This window comes from Salvelinus sp. IW2-2015, linkage group LG4q.1:29 (genome assembly GCF_002910315.2).
Source record: "Salvelinus sp. IW2-2015 linkage group LG4q.1:29, ASM291031v2, whole genome shotgun sequence".
Taxonomy (NCBI): Eukaryota; Metazoa; Chordata; class Actinopteri; order Salmoniformes; family Salmonidae; genus Salvelinus; species Salvelinus sp. IW2-2015.
The window spans coordinates 5,072,833-5,089,231 of NC_036842.1; the positions used below are offsets into that span (position 1 = coordinate 5,072,833).

Genomic DNA, 16,399 nt, shown 5'->3' on the forward strand with positions numbered 1-16,399 from the left:
ATGAGTGAGAAAGTTAGATGCATAAATATCATATTGGAGCTCACTGTATCCCCCAAATGTATTCTCAAACATTTWATTTTCTCTGTTAAACTGTGTGCATCAAACTGACTTGCAGGATTGTTGCTGACACTCCGATGCTTTAAATGAATGGTTTTAGGTCAATTTGTAAGCRTTACTGAACAAAGAGCCGTTTGGGAGCCAAATGAATGTCTCTTTTAGGTGAATGTAGCCAAATGATTCGGCTCACAGAAGAGACTCGGAATGCCCATCACTACGCAAGAGCTCCAARGGGACAATCTTAAAAGGGCAATGACAYACTTAGTAATAAAAACGTRAGATTTTMATAAAAACGTAATACTTATTACGATAAGTATTAATAATAACAATCAGGATGTTTCCAATGGGGTAAATGCAGATGCACAAACTACATGCTCCAGCCTATGTACATTTTATAGCCACTATGCTGCATCAGTTGGGCTACAGGTGATACGTCTTATTGCTAATAGCACATCTGATAATGCAGACCATGCATAGGTTATATACATGGTCCAATATCTAAAAAAGAATTATMATTTTTACCAATATGTTTTGGGCATAATTTCTGGAGGTGGACATATTTGAGTCTGTCYGCATAATTTTATTTTAATTCATTTTGGAGTATAATGTTCCTTTCTAAAARGTTACCAGAACTGAGCTTCTCAGTGCTTCCATATAAATGTTATCCTGGGGAGGACTGGAATTGTCCAAACTCGCAGTTTAATACATATAAATGATGGTCATGACTTTCTGACATGAAATTTGACGTTAACTTGGCCCCAGACAATCCATCTGCGATCTGCTTAAGTTTCTCATGGGATTTTTTTGTTTGTTGCTTTAACCCCTGGCTGCTGATGACTGAGATGGTGTTCAGCTGTTCTTAGAACAGTTATCTATATCAACATGCTATTAAAAAACACTGACTGGTCTGAGACCTGTGTTTTGATCCAGTGCTGATGAGCTTCTACTGACTGAGATGGTGTTCAACGGCCTGTTCAACGATCTGTCTGCAGAACAGGTTACCGCTCTACTCAGCGTCTTTGTCTTCCAGGAGAATGTAAGTGTCACACACACACACACACACACACACACACACACACACACACACGTCTTTTCCTGCGCAATCAGTTAAAACATACTTTTGGCCGGATAAGCAACAATCTTCTTTCCCCCCCACTCTTCAACTTCAAATGTCGTCACGACATTTCTCACACCCTGCACTAAAAGCACTTTGACCTATTACTTCAAGTCTGATAGTAGTCTAATGTTCCCATATCTTGAATGTTAAGTGTTTTAAATTAATCAAATCCTCAGTACATCCTCTTGATGMTTCCTCTCAAAACAAGGAATTCCTGTGTCAAATGTTTGAAGACTTTTTGTCTTGGCTTCCTCGATTATTGACCTCCCCAATGGCAAAGTCCACTCTTTAAACTCCATCGTACAGGCAGGTGGTCACTCTGCCAAAAGTTAATTCTCCGGCACGTTTCTCCTCTCGGAGTGTTCATTGTTCTCTGTAAGCAGGGCGCCACAGCCTCTTCACTGCTGGTCTCAGTATGGCAGCCCTCGGTAAGGGTGTGTTCCAGCTTAGTGGTGGGGCGTGAAATGCTGGTCTTTCTAGCTCCATGTGTTTTGAGTGTCGTAGTGTAATGACAGTACAGGTGTGTTCTTGAGCAAAGGTCTAGTGCCTTGTGTGCATCATCATGTCAACACTACATTTAAGGGTCTAGCTCTGTGTTTGTGTATTATCATGTCTACTGTCTATACTGCAATTTAGTTTTAGGCTTCTATATGTATCATGTCATATCTACTGCCTGCAAGTCTCTGTCTCTGTCTCTGTCTCTCTCTCGCTCTGTCTCGCTCTCTGTCTCTCATGCCTCTGTGTCTGTTAGCAGATCAGCTCTGTGACATTCACATGCAGCTGTCGTCCAGTGTCCTGTCGCCCCACTTCCCCGCATAAAGGCTACAGTGTGCTGTATGTTGATATTTATGCAGCTGCTCCCTCTTCTCTGTGTGGAGGGAGAGCTTCCACCTGCTGCTGCTGCTGGAGAGGCTGGTGAGGGCTGAGTCAGGCAGGCAGAGAAGATCTCATGACAGGCTAAAAACATCAAGGGTTAATGKGGCGTCACACAGGGCACTGAGCCAGAGACAGAATAGGCTTGGGAGTAGGGCACAGAGGGAGCTTTGGGGGCCTGAGGCACTGCCATGGGAGAGTGGGAAATGGGATCAAGATACAKTCACACCAATTATTATTTCCCACAAACAAGTGGGAATCTTTATAAAGACAAAAATGTGGGTAACGGTYTTGTATCCCCCCCATCTGCAGGAGGTAGACTTTCACTTCACCACTGACCTTTAAAGGTCCAATGCAGCAGTTCTTAATATCAATATCAATTTTGAGTAACAATTAATTACCTTACTGAGTTTTTTTTCAATCATTTTAATTGAAAACAAAAATAGCTTCTTAGCAAACAGCAATTTCTCAAGCAATAATTTTGCTAAGACTGTCTGGGAGTAGTCTGGGTGGGGAGGGGAAAACTGAAAATGAGCTGTTATTGGCAGAGAGATTTGTTATTGGTCTGTTAAAGGAAAATTCCACCCAAAAACTATATTTTGGTATTTGTTTCATTAGTCCATTGTTGATGTAGTCCCAAAATGTTTTGCATGTCAGAAATCTAGTTTTCAAAAATATACTTTTTGGGTGGAGTTTTCCTTTTAACTAATTTAACTTTCTTATTGGTCTGCTAACAAATTTACCACAGCCCTTACACTAAAATGACATTAATATAATTTTCACAGTATTATTCCAACCTCATAGTGTGGATATATACAGTACCAGTCAAAAGTTGACACACCTACTCATTCAAGGGTTTTTCTTTCTTTTTATTATTTTCTACATTGTAGAATAACACAAATGGAATCATGTAGTAACCAAAAAAGTGTTAAACAAAACAAAATATATTTTATATATGAGGTTCTTCAAAGTCGAATCAGTTTTTATTAGTCACATAYGCCGAATACAACAGGTGTAGACCTTACAGTGAAATGCTTACYTACGAGCCCCTAACCAACATTTCAGTWWAAAAAAAATACAGATAAGRATAAGAGAKAAAAGTAACAAGTAATTAAAGAGTACCAGTGAAAATAACAATAGCGAGACTATATACAGGGGGGTACCGATACAGAGTCGATGTGTGGKGGCACCGGTTATTTGAGGTRGTATGTACATGTAGGTAGAGTTATTAAAGTGACAATGCATCGATGACAACAGAGAGTGGCAGTGGTGTAAGGGGGGCACTGCAAATAGTCTGGGTAGCCATTTGACGAGATGTTCAGGAGTCTTATGGCTTGGAGGTAGAAGCTGTTTCGAAAGCCTCTTGGACCTAGACTAGGCGCTCCGGTTGCCGTGCGGTAGCAGGGAGAACAGTCTATGACTAGGGTGGCTGGAGTCTTTGACAATTTTTAGGGCCTTCCTCTGACACCGCCTGGTATAGAGGTCCTGGATGGCAGGAAGCTTGGCCCCAGTGATGTACTGGGCCGTTCGCGTTACCCTCTGTCGTGCCATGTGGCCAGAGCAGTTAACATACCAGGCAGTGATGCAACCAGTCAGGATGCTCTCGATGGTGCAGCTGTAGAACCTTTTTGAGGATCTGAGGACCCATGGCAAATATTTTCAGTCTCCTAAGGGGGAATAGGTTTTGTCGTGCCCGCTTCACGACTGTCTTGGTGTGCTTGGATCATGTTAGTTTGTTGATGTGGACACCAAGGAACTTGAAGCTCTCAACCTGCTCCACTGCAGCCCCGTCAATGAGAATGGGGGTGTGCTCGGTCCTCTTTTTCCTGTAGTCCACAATCATCTCCTTTGTCTWGATCACGTTGAGGGAGAGGTTGATGTCCTGGCACCACACGGCCAGTTCTCTGACCTCCCCCCTATTGGCTGTCTCATTGTTGTCGGTGATCAGGCCTACCACTGTGTCATCAGCAAATGTAATAATGGTGTTGGAGTCGGGCCTGGCCGTGCAGTCATGAGTGAACAGRGAGTACAGAAGGGGACTGAGCACACACCCCTGAGGGGCCCCTATGTTGAGGATCAGCCCGGCGGATGTGTTGTTACCTACCCTTACCACCTAAGTGCGGCGCGTCAGGAATTCCAGGATCTAGTTGCAGAGGGAGGCGTTTAGTCCCAGGGTCCTTAGCTTATCGATGAGCTTTGAGGGGACTATGGTGTTGAACGCTGAGCTGTAGTCAATGAATAGCATTCTTACATAGGTGTTCCTTTTGTCCAGGTGGGAAAGGGCGGTGTGGAGTGCAATGAGGATTGCATAATCTGTAGATCTGTTGGGGCAGTATGCAAATTGGAGTGGGTCTAGGGATGATGATCATCTGGGATGATGGTGTTGATGTGAGCCATGACCAGCCTTTCAAAGCACTTCATGGCTACAAGACGTGAGTGCTATGGGTCGGTAGTCGTTTGGGCAGGTTACCTTAGTGTTCTTGGGCACAGGGACTATGGTGGTCTGCTTAAAACATGTTGGTATTAGACTCTGACAGGGAGATGTTCAAATTGTCAGCTAAGACACTTGCCAGTTAGTCAGCGCATGCTCGCAGTACACGTACTGGTAATCCGTCTGGCCCTGCAGCCTTGTGGATGTTGACCTGTTTAAAGGTCTTACTCACATCGGCTGCGGAAAGCGTGATCACAGTCTTCCGGAACAGCTGGTGCTCTCATGCATGTTTGTTACTTGCCTCGACGCGAGCATAGAACTAGTTTAGCTCGTCTGGTAGGCTCGTGTCACTGGGCAGCTCTCGGCTGTGCTTCCCCTTGTAGTCTGTAATGGTTTGCAATTCCTGCCACATTCGACGAGCGTTAGAGCCGGTGTAATACAACTCGATCTTAGTCCTGTATTGATGATTTGCCAAATGGAGGGTGAGGGAGAGCTTTGTATGCGTCTCTGTGTGTGGAGTATTGTTGGTCCAAAGTTATTTTTCCTCTGGTTGCACATTTAACATGCTGATAGAAATTTGGTCTGCATTAAAGTCCCCAGCTACTAGGAGCGCCGCCTCTGGGTGAACGTTTTCTTGTTTGCTTATGGTGTAATACAGCTCATTCAATGCTGTCTTAGTGCCAGCCTCTGATTGTGGTGGTATGTAAACAGCTACAAAGAATACAGATAAACTCTCTCGGTAGGTAGTGTGGTCTACAGCTTATCATGAGATACTTTACCTTAGGCGAGCAATAGCTTGAGACTTCCTTAGATATCGTGCACCAGCTGTTRCAAAGAAGCCACCCTTTGCCTTGACGACAGCTTTGCAATCCCATGGCATTCTCTCAACCAGCTTCATGAGGAATGCTTTTCCAACCTTCTTGAAGGAGTTCCTACATATACTGAGTACTTGTTGGCTGGTTTTCCTTCACCCTGCAGTCCAACAACTTGGGTTGAAGTCRGGTGATTGTTGAGGCCAGGTCATCTGATGCAGCACTCATCACTCGCCTTGGTCAAATAACCCTTACACAGCCTGGAGGTGTGTTGGGTCATTGTCCTGTTGAAAAACAAATGATAGTCCCACTAAGTGTAAACCAGATGGGATGGCGTATCGCTGCAAAATGCTGTTGTAGCCATGCTGGTTAAGTGTGCCTTCAATTCTAAATAAATCACGGACAGTGTCACCAGCAAAGCACCATCACACCACCACCTCCATGCTTCATGGTGGGAACCACACATGCAGAGATCATCCGATCATCTAAGACATGGCGGTTGGAACCAAAATGCTCAAATTTGGACTCGTCAGACCAAAGGACGGATTTCCACCGGTCTAATGGCCCAAGCAAGTCYCTTCTTCTTATTGGTGTCCTTTAGTAGTGKTTTCTTTGCAGCAATTCGACCATGAAGGCCTGATTTATTCAGTCTCCTCTGAATAGTTGATGTTGATGTCTGTTTACYTGAACTATGTGAAGAATTTATTTGGGCTGCAATTTCTGAGGTGCAGTTAAGGAACATATACTCTGCAGAAGAGTKAACCCTGTGGMGGTCATCATGAGAACCAATTTCATAGCACTGAATGGTTTKTGYGACTGCACTTGAAGAAATTTTCGCAGTTCTTGACATTTTCCAGATTGACTGACCTTCATGTCTTGAAGTAATGATGGACTGTCATTTCTCTTTGCTTATTGCCATAATAKGGACTAGGYCTTTTACCAAATAGGGCTATTTTCTGTATTCCACCCCTACCTTGTCACAGCACAACTGATTGGTTCAAACGTATTAAGAAGGAAAGAGAATGCCAAGAGTGTGCAAAGCTGTCATCAAAGCAAAAGGTGGCTACTTTGAAAAATCTCAAATATAAAATATATTTTTTAATTTAACACTTTTTTGGTTACTACATGATTCCATATGTGTTATTTCGTAGTTTTTAGGTCTTCACTATTCTACAATGTAGAATAAATTAAAACCCTTGAATGAGTAGGTTTCCACATTTTTGACTGGTACTGTGTGTGTGTGTGTGCGTGTGTGTGTGTGTGTGTGTGTGTGTGTGTGAACTCAGCAAAAAAAGAAACGTCCTCTCACTGTCAACTGCGTTTATTTTCAGCAAACTTCACATGTGTAAATATTATGAACATAACAAGATTCAACAACTGYGACATAAACTGAACAAGTTCCACAGACATGTGACTAACAGAAAATATTAATGTGTCCCTGAACAAAGGGGGGTTCAAAAGTAAGTCAGTATCTGGTGTGGCCACCAGCTGCATTAAGTACTGCGGTGCATCTCCTGAGTTTATTTATGTATGTAATCATGTTTTTGACTTAACTTTGCCTTAAGTCAATTTAACAATATTTGACTTACTATTAGCAAGGGTAACAATGGTGACTACCTGGAGAGTGGACAGCAATCCGTGACCTTTACCAGTCAGACATTTAGCCAGCTAGAGTGGATGTGGCGGGAGAAAARGCTAAGGTCATCAGTGCGGTCATCCATGACCTTTTGAGAAGAAACATTTACAGTGCCTTCAGAAAGTATTCATACCCCTTGACTTATTCCACATTTTGTTAGTCTAGATTGAAAATGTAATAAATAAAAATATATATCTTACCCATCCACACACAATATCCCATAATGACAAAGTGAAAACATGTTTTAAAAATGGTTGCAAATTTATTGAGAATGAAATACAGAAATATCTAATTTACATAAGTATTCACACCTCTGGGTCAATACTTTGTAGAAGCACTTTTGGCGGTGATTACAGATTTGAGTYGTCTTGAGTGTGTCTATCAGCTTTTCTCCCGTTCTTCCTTGCAGATTTTCTCAAGCTCTGTTAATTTATATGGGGAGCAGCAGTGAACAGCAATCTTCAAGTCTTTCCAGACTTTCAATGGGATTTTTGTGAACTCCAGGTGTGCTGTCATGTGCCTTTTTCTCAGGAAGACTTCTCTCTGACTACTCTCCCATAAAGCCTGGATTGGTAAAGTGCTGTGGAGACTGTTGTCCTTGTGACAGGTTCTCCCATCTCAGCCAAGGATGTAGTTTTGTCAGCGTGGTCATTGGGTTCTTGGTCAACTCCCTGACCAAGGTCCTTCTTGCCCGGTTGATCAGTTTGGTTGGACGGCCAGCTCTAGCTATAGTCTGGGTAGATCAATATATATATATATATATATATATTTCCCCCCCCCCAATGATGGCGACCACTGTGTGCTTGGAAGCTTTCAACACTCTATAAATTGTTTTAAAACCTTCCCCAGATGTATGCCTCATCAATTCTATCTCGGAGCTCAACGGACAGTTCATTGGACTTCATGGTGTAGTTTCTGCTCTGACATGCACTGTCAACTGTGGGACCTTAAAGACAGTTTTCTTTTTAAATCATGTCCAAACAATTGAATTGGCCACAGGTGGACTCCAATCAAGTTGTAGTGACATCTCAATGATGATCAAAGGAAATTGGATGCAGCGGAGCTCAATTTGGAGTGTCATTGCAAAGGGGTATGAATACTTATGTACATGAGATTTCTTTACTTCATTTACAATAAATGTGTTAATATGTCTAAAAATGTGTTTTCACTTTGTTATTATGGGGTATTGTGTGTAGATGGGTGAGAGGGGAAAAAATATTATTTTATGCATTTTGAATTCGGCCTGTGACCCAACAAAATGTGGATTAAGTCGAGAGGTATGGATACATTCCTGAAGGCACTGTAGCCTACACAGTAGAAATGAGGTCAAGAAACATAAAACTGCTCGCTCCCATTACTGAGCTAGCTCACTGCATCTTTCTCCTTAAATCAATAACCTACCGGCAGCAGTAACGTTTCATTGACACTTTTCTTATTCGGAGTGCTGAAGGCAGAGACTGATCAATAATCCTGCTACCGAGTGCCTCTTACCACAGTATCGGCCAACATTTTCCATTTTTCAAACGATTCAACGTGTTGAATTGGCAAAAACACGTTTGCTCCTCGACACCCAGCAGGTGGTCGCGGTGTGTCCAACGCTTTAGACCTAACGTCGTTCTGTTTTTGTTCTCTTCCTTCCCTCAGGTTAACGAGATGCCCAAGCTGACAGAGCAGCTGGCCGGACCTCTGAGACAGATGCAGGTAAACACTATTCACTCCGCAGCAGAATAAGCACTGTCCTGGTGGTTAGCATAGGTTACAAAGCAGGATCAATATGTGTAACCCAGGTCAAAAGTAGTGCACTGCAGACAGTAGGGAATACGGTGCCGTTTGTGAGATAGCCAATGAGTTTAGCAGCAGGCTTTTCTAAATAYGATTTAAATAACTTACGTATGGAATTGAAACGGGGATGGTAACAAACTCGACACTTTAATTCTGCTTTGTGATGCACCCCTCAGGCCTGGTTTAGTCTGCTTTTCCGATGTGTGGTTTCTAACACTTAGCTCATGCTGTTTGTGAACCAAGRCATACACCGACATGTTTATCTACACTGCAATGTATGTTTGACTTGGAATCCAACCAGTCTACCTATTCTATTGACTTACTGCTGTTTCTGTCTGCGGAAACCTGTCAGCTAGAAGCACCGTCTACAATCTAGATGTTTGGTGAAAGATTAGATTGGGTCTCCCTGCCTGAGTGTTTGCCTTCATGTGAATGGATGTTTGCTGAAATGGTATAATCAAAGTGTAAGATATGCCATGTACTTATCATTTTGTACTTTTTGTTTGTTTTCCCTTTTTAAATTCTTATTTTTTTTAAATGTTAGCCTATACCCTATAGCAATATATTTCGGGATCTGGACTTGTCCCAAATGTAGTGCACTACTTTTGACCAGTATCCATAGGGCTCTGGTCAAAATGAGTGCACTATTAAAGTAATAGGGTGCCATTTTGCACGCAACCCATGACTGTCATAAAACCTGGAACTGGATGTCTGGTTGTCAGGAGTGTGCCAAGCGCGTTGCCAAGGTGTCTGCGGAGGCTAAGCTGGAGGTGGAGGAGGATACCTACCTGGACAAGTTCAAGCCTCACCTGATGGACGTGGTCTACACCTGGGCTAACGGCGCCACCTTCGCCCAGATCTGCAAGATGACCGACGTCTTTGAAGGTAACTCACCTGGCTAACCACCTGACCGCTCTATCAGTCCAGTGCCTATGAAATGGAGCGCGCGCTCCAGATTTAGGTTTTCTGTTTCTGTGTGGGGTAGCCCCATTTACATTTGAGTAATTTAGCAGGTATACTTATCCAGAGCCACTTGCAATCAGTGCAAGGTAACTCACCTAACAAGTCCAGTGCCAATCTAATGGACAGCCTTCCAATTGTTGTTTTTCTGTTGGCCAATGTCTCTGACTAGCAGTTGATAAGTTATTTGTTTTGCAAACTGGCATGTTGTAGTACATGGAAAGAGAGCCAGAAGACCRGGTGATGAACTCTCATGTTGAAATATATGGTTTTCTCTGCATTCTGTATTGGCAGTAGGCCTAGTCCTTTATGGCTGGAAAGGTTTCTGTTTTTCTGAGGTACACTTCAGGGAATAACAGATTTCTACCTCGTGTAATGAACTGCAATGTATAGCTTCAAAATATGTTTACTACCATCAAGTGTCTCAGTCCTTGCATCTAAGAATTTGAGGGGTTACATTTCCCCAGTCCCATCCCTCAGCTGTATACCAAAACAAGTGACAGAGCTGCTGTTTTGCTGAAAAACAAATCCCAGGTTGTAGCTTTTAAGGCACCATGAGTGTAGAGGATTTAAAATGATGAGAAATAGCTGAAATGGATCATCCCCCCTAATGCTCTCATTCTCTCTTCAAAGTAACTCTAGAGATAAGACTTGTATTTGGCTCTGTATTTCACCCTGACATGAGCAGGAAAATATGCATCTCCCCTCTTAATTGTGACGCACAGATCATAGTTCAGTTATCAGATCCTTCTGAGATTTTGGCTCTGGATTCCATGTGAAGCTGTAAACTGTGGTTGTTTTTTTTTTTAAGGAGGGTTGGTTTTCTGGTCACACTGAGAGGCAAACCTTGGTGTGGCTGGTACTCATGGTATAGTTCAGTTGGAACCGTCTTCGAATAACCATTTAATGGCCTTTGGCCGAATCGTAACTGAAGACTCCCCCATTGACAATCTCCCCTGAATTTCCCTAGTTACACACACACATCGTCTATTTGAATGACTCCAGTGCTGTTATTTTGACTGCAGGCTATCACTCTAGTCAAACTGACCCAGATCTCAAGAGACTCCTGTCTGAGTACGGATCCCTGTCTCACTGATCTGTGCGGAGTTGACCGTTTTCATACTGATCCCTGTCTCTCTGCTCCGTCTGTGGTCGCTGACCCCTGTGTCTGGTCTGTAGGGAGTATCATCCGCTGCATGCGTCGCCTGGAGGAGCTGCTCCGTCAGATGTGTCAAGCAGCCAAGGCCATCGGTAACACCGAGCTGGAGAACAAGTTTGCGGAGGGTAAGATCTGCTCTACATCTACTGGTTGCAGCCTTCAGGCTGACAGAATGCTCGTGTCTGGTCTGTAAGTCTGCAGAGGGTAATCTGATCTCTTCTGCTGACTGCCCCGATGCCGACATATGTATGCCAGAGTTAAAACTTGGTGTACTACTACCAGGGCTCAGAGAATCCTCATGTTGGTTGTGCCTGTGTCCCAAAGTGAAGACATCTCCCCTAGTTAAAATACATTCTGTTACGAAGACACAACCGCAGCTCACAAAACTAAAGTCTAAACATCCTTAGTAGTCAATGGAGACAACCAACACTGTGTTGGGTTTCAGCTTAGTTGTCAAGCTTGGAACCTATTACCTGAAGGAGCTACTGTGTCTACATTGAACAATTTCAACGGAAATTATACTCATGTATTTCTTTTGTTTTTCATTACAGGTATTACGAAAATCAAGAGGGATATTGTGTTTGCTGCCAGTTTATATCTGTGATTTGTTGTATTTTGTGACCGAGTGACACCTTTGTAAGACAGACCTGTGTTTGTTGGTTTGAGTATGACATCATCCAGACAAATTACACATAATTTTTTATTTGTGTTAATAAGCATAAAATGGCGCTTTTTGGAAGGAAAATAAGCAACATATTTGTACATACTTCAACAATTTTAATAAAAGTCTGTATAGTGATTTCTTTTAACATACAGCTGGATAAAAATATATTTTGTTTGTTTTTTTGTTGCTTCAGGTGAAGATACATTATATTGGTCTGGATAATACACAGGAAGCTGTAATAGTAGCAGTCCAGCCAAGGCAACATGGGTGGGACTCAGAGTCCAATAGGGAGCTCAGACAGCTTGGCTCCAGGTCATAGGGTCAGGAAAGCAGGGTTACATTCACATGTCTGGTTAATTCCCAAATGGCACCCTATTCCCTACATAGTGCACTAGTTTTGGTCATAGTCCTATGGGTCCTGGTCAAAACTAGTGCACTATGTAGGGAATAGGATGCCATTTGAGATGCATAATTTCCTTTCCACCCCAGTGGTCTGACCCTCGGTGGGGTATGATGTGCATGCAGTAAACGCTTCCCACCAGATACGCAGGTGTACGGTTCCTCTTCTCTATAGCTTAGTTGGGGCTGCTGTCGTAATGGTTTCCGTTAGTGGGTGTCTCTTGCAGGCTGTTGTGGGGAATCTCCACATCCTCCTGAGGCTCCACCCTCTTCTTGAAGAAGTCTGACACAAAAAATACCTGCAGGGGAAAGACAAGTGTCAGTGGACAGCTCTGGGGGGAAATGGTTGACTGAGTTCATGATTTTATTGAAGAGAATTGCTACTTAGGTAGGAAGTAAGGCTTTTCAAGTGGGACACGTATAGGTCTAAATAGTTTCAGGTCAGGAGACACCTTGACTACAATCCACGGGGTCTGGATGAAATACCCCTCTAACCTCTGGGTAATAGTAGCGGAGCGCAATTTCTATTGTAACAAATGGACAAATAAAGCTGAATTGCCTTAACCAAATGAAGTGTGATGGTAACTCACCACCAGTATGGCCACGAGTGCTCCCTGAATGAGGCCAGCCAGGACGTCGCTCCAGTGGTGTTTGTAGTCGGACACACGGGACAGGCCAGTGTACACGGATGCAGCGATCAGGAAGAACTGGACTGTTGGTCTCAGGAGTCTAGCCCACTCTGCCTGCAGTCTGGCCTGAATGTATAGCTGGGAGACGGGTGGAAGTGAGTTAAGACTTGCCTAGTTAAAGGTAAAAAAAAAAAGCCTTCTGGTTTTTACTACTAACTTGTTTGGTCAGTTAAAATGGAAATGAGTTACAGGCTAAATGGATTTAATGCTAACTAATTTGACCACAAATTGCTTTGCTGTCACAATACCCAACCTTGCACACAAGGACCACAGCAATGTCGCCAGAGCAATTGTAGGTTGAAACCAGTAGTTGACATGCTTCAATCCTCTTGAGGTTCGTGTGTACTGTTTGGGTTGGTTAAAGTGCTGGCTACTGTTTGAAAGTGGTCTGGTCCATCATTGATGTGCGTGAGCTGGTTTTGCCACTSTGTTCTGGTGTATGTAAAAATCATTCTAATGTTGACGCTGGCAGCTGTGGGATCTTGCACACTCCTGTTTACTTAAACCGACTCTACTCTCTAACCGCTCTACATGGCAGCTTCTCAACTCTTAGGTATAAACATACTGAAACTTCCTAAGTAGTATTTAACCAGCCTTCGTCTGCTGTTTTTACTAGGCCTGAAACTTCATATACAGTTAAGTGAAATGGATCATTTCTATCAAAACAATAAYGTACAGCCATTTCCACCTCATAATTATGGAATTTAGTTTCCAAATCCGTGTACATGGCCATTTTGGTCAATGGGACGAAAGTCAACTTCACTCAGTTCTGAATGCGTTTGTACAATAATGGGTGTGTSTATTCATTCATGGAAAACAAACCAGCGATGCTTCTTAAAATAGACTTTGGACTTCAGAACTGCTGTTTGGTCTTAACTCCCATTTGCTGCAGAAAGCTATGCCACCTTACCAAAAGTTACTGTAGGTAATGAAAGGGTGTATTGTGTTCAGCATTACTGTAACCCGACATCCTGTTTCTAAGATAAGCCAAAGGGACCCTCGTGTTCTGTTAGTCAGACCCAGCTCACAAAATACAAAAATACACTACTTTGTTGACCATCCATAGCAACTGTGTTCAACGCAGTGCACTGATGTTTTGCTGCAGTTTGAGTACCTGTACGCAATGGGCCTTTATATTTATTTATCAATTCAGTTCTATCGAACAAAAATAAATGTTCCATACCCACAAAGCTTATTTTTGCACATTTGTTTACGTCCCTGTTAGTGAGCATTTGTCAAGATAATTCATCCACCCGACAGGTGGCATATTACAAGGCCACTCAAATGTGCAGTTTTGTTATGTGGGGGCATGCTGACTGCAGGAATGTCCACCAGAATTWAATTTCTCCAACATTGTTTTCGAGAATTTGGCAGTACGTCCACCTGCGGGATCGTCTGAGACCAGCCACCCGGACAGCTGATGAAACTGAGTATTTCTGTAKGTAATAAAGCCCTTTTGTGGGGTAAAACTCATTCTGATTCGGTAGGCTTATGCCCAGTCATGTGAAATCCATAGATCAGGGCCTAATAAATATTTCCTTATGAACTAACTCRTTAAAATTGTTGCATTTGTATTTCTGTTCAGTATATACTGTCTCTGCACTGCAGTAAACTCAGTTGGTCTAATGTAAATCTGATATACTTGCCGACGTATGTATCAGATTCGTGGTATTTTTGCTGCTTTTCGAGTATTAAATACTCATATAGAACACAACCAATGACCCTCTATAAATGTCTGCACTGTAAACTGTTAATGAATCTGATACATTTGAGCTGGGACGATAAACCAAAAATACTGGACATTTTGCAACAATTCATTACAATAAAACAACTTATAGGGCCCTACTAGAGAAATGTCAAGTTTGAAAAGTTTTCAAATATTGGTGACAATTGATGGTTACATTTAAAGTAGTAGTTAAGGGTAATAAATTGGTGCACATTGTTTTCAATTTATCGTTAAAATTCAGTATATGGATTTTTGTCCATATCACCTAGCTCGATGATACATGAGTGCACACAGAGGAAACCCCATAGAGCATACTTACTGCCAGGAACAGCATGCAGTACATGGAGAAGGAGGAGTGGCCGGAGTAGAAGGACAGCCTGCAACACAACACACAATGGCATCATGGGATGGCTGTGTGCACTGGGGGGGAAACACTGAAATAATTCACCCACCCACTTCAAAATCGGCTCGGTGTTGGTGATAAATCCCTATTCTGTTGAATAACAGAAACACACACTGGCAAAACTGACACACCCTTTTCTGGGTAATAGGGTTGGGCTGGGGAGGGATGTCTGCTGACGTCTATTATGGAGCACTGACTGATGAGGGGGGATGTTGAGACAGCATCAGTTGCCCTGGGCGGGCGGTTAGAGGGCCGCTACCCTAGCCGGCTTTAGTGTCTTCCTGTTTGCCTAAGTAGTGCTGCGCTGCCGAGGCATCCGCCCGTCCAGCAAATGACTGATAACCAGCTGGGGATAGCGGCAGGCCTACAGACAACGCCCTGGAGCCTGGTACYGAAGTGGACACTAGTTAGCGTTGGGAGAAAGCCTGACCATAGTGACCGAAAAAGTCCACAGCACTGTAACATAATCCACCAGCCTAATGTCATAACAATAGAGAGCTGTATACAGCTTCTCTAGTGGTAATGGGTGAAAACAGGTTAAGACATATCACACAGAGAGCTCTAACTCAACTCCCTTAATTCAATTATCTTTATTAACCATAAGAGGACTGTACAGCAATGAGGGAAGACTGATAGATTGAACCCACAGGACCCAAAACCCCCTGTAAACCATTATAGGGGAATAACGTTGATTCACTGAGGGAGGTGTCCAAGTGTAAGGCACTTGGGACACACAAGCCACGGTTCTGACCGACAGCGGGCCTCATTTCCCCGAGAGAAAGGCTCACATTGCAGAAAGAGGAATTGAGAAGTTGATCTGACCTGCTCTCATCACCCGATCCACCAGGCAGTTATTTGTTCTATTAATGACTACCATCCCAAAGAAAACACCCAKAACCGGGCCCTCGACCGGGGAAGGGCTGCCATGGGAAACCAGAGCAACACCCAGGTAAATATGACCTGGGGCCACACGAGACTGGGAGAGCCCACCCAGGGATCATGGTAGAGATTAGAGTAGTCTCTGTATGGGGTATACTCAGGTTTCTAGGGTAACACGGGAGAGTCTTACCACATGAGGTAATGATACACCACATCCAAAGTGTACAGTCTGTATAGAGACAGCCAGCGAACACCACAGTCAAAGTGTATAGTCTGTATAGAGACAGCCAGCGAACTAACTATCGCCCACCACTGGTATGACTGAGGATGGGACAGACCGGCAGGCACTCCATTTACCTTTGTTGTTGGTCTATAATTGACAAGTCCTAGACGTAGATTTCAAAATCTAAATAAAGACAGACTTCCTCTCCTTCGTACATCTGTCTGTTTTCAAGTAGATGAAAAAGGAGGATGTTCCAATCTTGTCAGATTGAAAWTTAGAGCGACTGTTTTACAGAATTTGGTTAGTGCCCATCTGATACTGGTAATTAACCTTGGTCTACACGGTGACAACGAGTATGCTTGGAGACCAGCTTTCAGTGAAAGCTCGGAGAAGCAGAATTCGTATGGAACWTCTAAACTCAGACCCACGTCCGGCWCTGGAGCAGGCTTGCAAAACTGGGTCTATTGACCTGGAAAGACCCATTTACCCAAAGGCAAATCAAGGTAAAACCATGGTTCCTAGTCCATTGCAATTAGGGCTTACAGCAACCCCAGGTGTCCCAGTACAATGTAGGAGCTATAGCCAGGCA

The 16,399-nt window shown here is 43.3% G+C and overlaps 2 protein-coding genes across 3 annotated transcripts in view; one reads left to right on the forward strand and one right to left on the reverse strand.

The window, feature by feature from the left end:
* Positions 1–11,590, forward strand: part of LOC111961294 (exosome RNA helicase MTR4) — a 50,208-nt gene extending 38,618 nt beyond the window's left edge. Inside the window, exons 22-26 of the mRNA XM_023983450.2 lie at positions 988–1,093; positions 8,571–8,627; positions 9,431–9,593; positions 10,848–10,952; positions 11,379–11,590. Coding sequence (XP_023839218.1) covers positions 988–1,093; positions 8,571–8,627; positions 9,431–9,593; positions 10,848–10,952; positions 11,379–11,431 — 484 coding nt within the window. The 3' untranslated portion in view covers positions 11,432–11,590. The remainder of the gene's footprint in view (positions 1–987; positions 1,094–8,570; positions 8,628–9,430; positions 9,594–10,847; positions 10,953–11,378) is intronic.
* Positions 11,591–11,645: 55 nt separating this feature from the next.
* The window catches only part of LOC111961293 (phospholipid phosphatase 1), a 39,107-nt gene continuing 34,353 nt past the window's right edge, over positions 11,646–16,399 (reverse strand). For both annotated transcript variants that reach the window (XM_023983449.2, XM_023983448.2), the window contains exons 4-6: positions 14,625–14,682; positions 12,481–12,657; positions 11,646–12,189 (exon numbers count right to left, since the gene is read on the reverse strand). In XM_023983449.2, the coding sequence (XP_023839217.1) occupies positions 12,067–12,189; positions 12,481–12,657; positions 14,625–14,682 (358 nt within the window). In that variant the 3' untranslated portion in view covers positions 11,646–12,066. The remainder of the gene's footprint in view (positions 12,190–12,480; positions 12,658–14,624; positions 14,683–16,399) is intronic.